General features: G+C 38.6%; 1 protein-coding gene across 1 annotated transcript; it reads right to left on the reverse strand.

The window, feature by feature from the left end:
- On the reverse strand, positions 1874-2941 carry LOC109233642. The gene is made up of 3 exons (XM_019399518.1): positions 2587-2941; positions 2381-2499; positions 1874-2275 (listed from the first exon to the last, which is right to left on the reverse strand). The coding sequence occupies exons 1-3, from the start codon at positions 2939-2941 to the stop codon at positions 1874-1876; spliced, it is 876 nt and encodes a 291-aa protein (XP_019255063.1).

A 3173-nucleotide genomic window follows, 5' to 3' on the forward strand; every position in this document is an offset into this window, starting at 1 on the left:
CATTACTATCAGGGGCAATGTCCAATTCACTCAATAGTTGTAATGACACTGGATTAGATTCATAGCTTAGGCTCACTTCTTGTAACCAAGTAGCTTGAGTTGTAGATATAGCTAGTAATGTACAGTCTTCTTCTTGCCTTCTTGAAAGAGCATCTGCGACCTTATTCTCCACCCCCTTTTTGTATTGCACTTCATAGTCTAACCCCATCAGTTTTGTAAGACCTTTTTGTTGTAAGGTTGTAGTCACCTTTTGTTATAGGAGATATTTCAAACTCCGATTATCTGTCTTGACAATAAAATGTCCTCCTTGGAGATAATGCCTCCACTTATCCGCTGCTGCTAACACAACCATGTATTCCTTCTCATATGTAGAGAGACCCCTGTTTTTGGTTGCTAAGGCCTTGTTGAAGTAGGCTATAGGTCTTCCCTCTTGCATCAACACAACTCCTATGCTAGTGGAGCAAGCATCAGTCTCCACAATGAATGGCTTGGTGAAATCTGCTAAAGCTAGTAGTAGAACTAATACCATGGCCTCTTTCAACTGCTGAAAAGCCAATTCTGCCTCTGCATTCCATTAAAATGGGTTCTTCTCATGTAAATTAGTCCGCGGCCTGCTAATGATGCCATAAGATTTAACAAACCTTCTGTAGTAACCAGTGAGCCCTAGAAAACCTCTGAGAGCCTTCACATTTTTTGGTATAGGCTAGGACACCATGGCTTCAATCTTAGAGGGGTCAGTTGATACTCCTTTCCCAGATATTATATGACCCAGGTATTCAACCTTGTCTTGTCCAAATGAACGTTTGGACAACTTGGCATATAACTGTTCTTTCTGCAGTACTTCCTTTACTTTTCTAAGATGTAAAGCATGCGTTTCCACAGAAGAACTATAAACTAGGGTGTCATCAAAGAATACTAACACAAATTTCCTCAAGTAAGGCTTGAAAACATGGTTCATAAGACTTTGGAAGGTAGCAGGTGCATTGGTCAAGCCAAAAGGCATGACCTTGAACTCATAATGCCCTAAATGAGTTCTGAATGCAGTTTTGAAGATGTCACTCTCACCCATTCTTATTTGGTGGTAACCGGCCCTAAGGTAAATCTTAGAATAGATACAAGATCCTTTAAGCTCATCCATTAGGTCATCTACCAAAGGAATATGAAATTTATCCTTAATGGTCAGTTTGTTAAGCTCTCTATATTTAATACAAAATCTCCAACTCCCATCCTTCTTTTTAACAAGAAGAACTGGAGATGAAAATGGGGAGTGACTTGGCTGTACAATCCCATTAGTAAGCATTTCATTGACTTGTTTTTCTATTTATTTTTTTTGGAGATAGTTGTACCTGTAGGGTATGATACTAATTGGGGTTGCATCAGGTTTCAGGGGAATGAAATGATCATGGTTCTTGGTGGGAAGGACTTGGGTTCTGCAAATACTCATGGGAAGTCCTCCAATACAGATCTGATCTCTGCAGGTATGACTATAACATTTTTCACTTTTGTAGCTGTTATTGTAAACAAATGTGCCTATGTCACCTGCCTTTTCTTCGAGAGTTGTTTGACCCCAGAAGCTATCATAGCTTGTAGCTTTCCTTCTTCAGAGAATCCCTTCAGATCCACTCTTTTTCCCTTGACACTAACTTGCAGCCTATACTCAATGAAGTCAAAGAGTACTGGGTTGTGTTCAGTGTTGTGAAGAGCGTGAAGCGAGGAAAAGCGATGACCCCCATTTCACGAAAAACGAGAAGCGAGAAGCGAAGCGCTCGCTTTTTTTAAGTGATGCGGAATTAAAAAAAAATTGTAAGCAAATGTTCAATACTTCAATTAAAAAACTAAAGAGTAGCATCAATTAAAGTACAAAATGAGCATCCTATTCTTCTACGAGATTGTCAAATTCTTGTATTCCACTATCATTATTATATTGCTCGTCATCTTCTTCAACTTCATCTTCTTCATCAACTAGGGACAAAGTAGCTGCCTGTTTTTCCTTCCTCTGTGAACTTGAAGTTGAGGTACTCCCTCTCAAACCATAAATCCTCTCCCCAATTCCATGCGCCTCCGCAACATCACCCCAAGTGAAATCAAAAGTATCCTCAAATATTTCTTCATCTGCATGATCTTCTGGGACTCCAGTTAGCCATTCATTAGCATCATCGATATTGTCCAAACTAATTGGATCAATTACATTGCGAGCGTTGTAACGACGCCTCAATGTTCTATTGTGCTTAATGAAGACTAGATCATTGAGACGTTTCAAGGTTAGTTTGTTCCTCTTTTTGGTATGTCATCTGCAAATAATAAGTAATTAGTAAGATTAGGACAATTTAGATATAATTTAATTATCTCAATATACTAAATCTTTCTTATTAGTTCTTACATGCTCAAACACGCTCCAATTCCTTTCACACCCGGATGAGCTACATGTCAGACTTAGAACCTTGATGGCAAACTTTAGTAAATCTGGAGTGGAATAACCATATTGCTTCCACCATTCAACTGTAGAAGTAGAACAAATTTTCAAAACATAATATTGATAAAGAAATAACTTATTAACTATAAAACAACATATAAGCACTCGCTCACCTGGCGACTTCGTCTTTCTTTGTTTAATGGCCATGTTTTTTCCAAAAAGTTGCTCAACGTTCCTATAAATACTAAATTTCTCTGTGATTTTATCTTGCACGGATTCTTCAGGTGTCAACTTCTCAATACATTCATAGTATCCATTCCACAAAGGTTCATCTCCTAGTATCCTTTCTTCATTGTCATAAAACAGTTCCGGGTTCAAAACAAGTCCAGCTGCATGCAAAGGGCTATGAAGCTTACTATCCCACCTTTTATCTATGATCTCAAAGACTCTTTTATATTTTCTTTGATCACTAAAAGAGGCTTGAATAGCCTCCTTTGCCCTATCAATTGCTTCGTACAGGTAGCCCATTGGTGGCCTTTGCTCCCCATCCACCAAACGAAGCACTTTAACTAAAGGACCATCAATCTTCAATGCATGAACCACATTGTTCTAGAATGAAGGAGAAAGTATAATATCTGCAGATTCTCTCCCTCGAGCTTCCCTTCCATAGGCACTGCTAGTGTACTCATATGAAACAAACAACTTCTTCAAATTGCTTTTTTGCTCATACATCCAATGCAAAGTCAAGAAAGCAGTAGCA

Source organism: Nicotiana attenuata, chromosome 10 (assembly GCF_001879085.1).
Source record: "Nicotiana attenuata strain UT chromosome 10, NIATTr2, whole genome shotgun sequence".
Lineage (NCBI taxonomy): Eukaryota > Viridiplantae > Streptophyta > Magnoliopsida > Solanales > Solanaceae > Nicotiana > Nicotiana attenuata.

Coding starts and splice junctions, on each gene's coding strand:
- LOC109233642 (XM_019399518.1), bottom strand. CDS start 2,941: ATGGGCTACCTGTACGAAGCAATTGATAGGGCAAAGGAGGCTATTCAA. Junction 2,500..2,586: donor AAGAAAGACGAAGTCGCCAG/GTGAGCGAGTGC, acceptor CTACTTCTACAG/TTGAATGGTGGAAGCAATAT. Junction 2,276..2,380: donor ATTGGAGCGTGTTTGAGCAT/GTAAGAACTAAT, acceptor CATACCAAAAAG/AGGAACAAACTAACCTTGAA.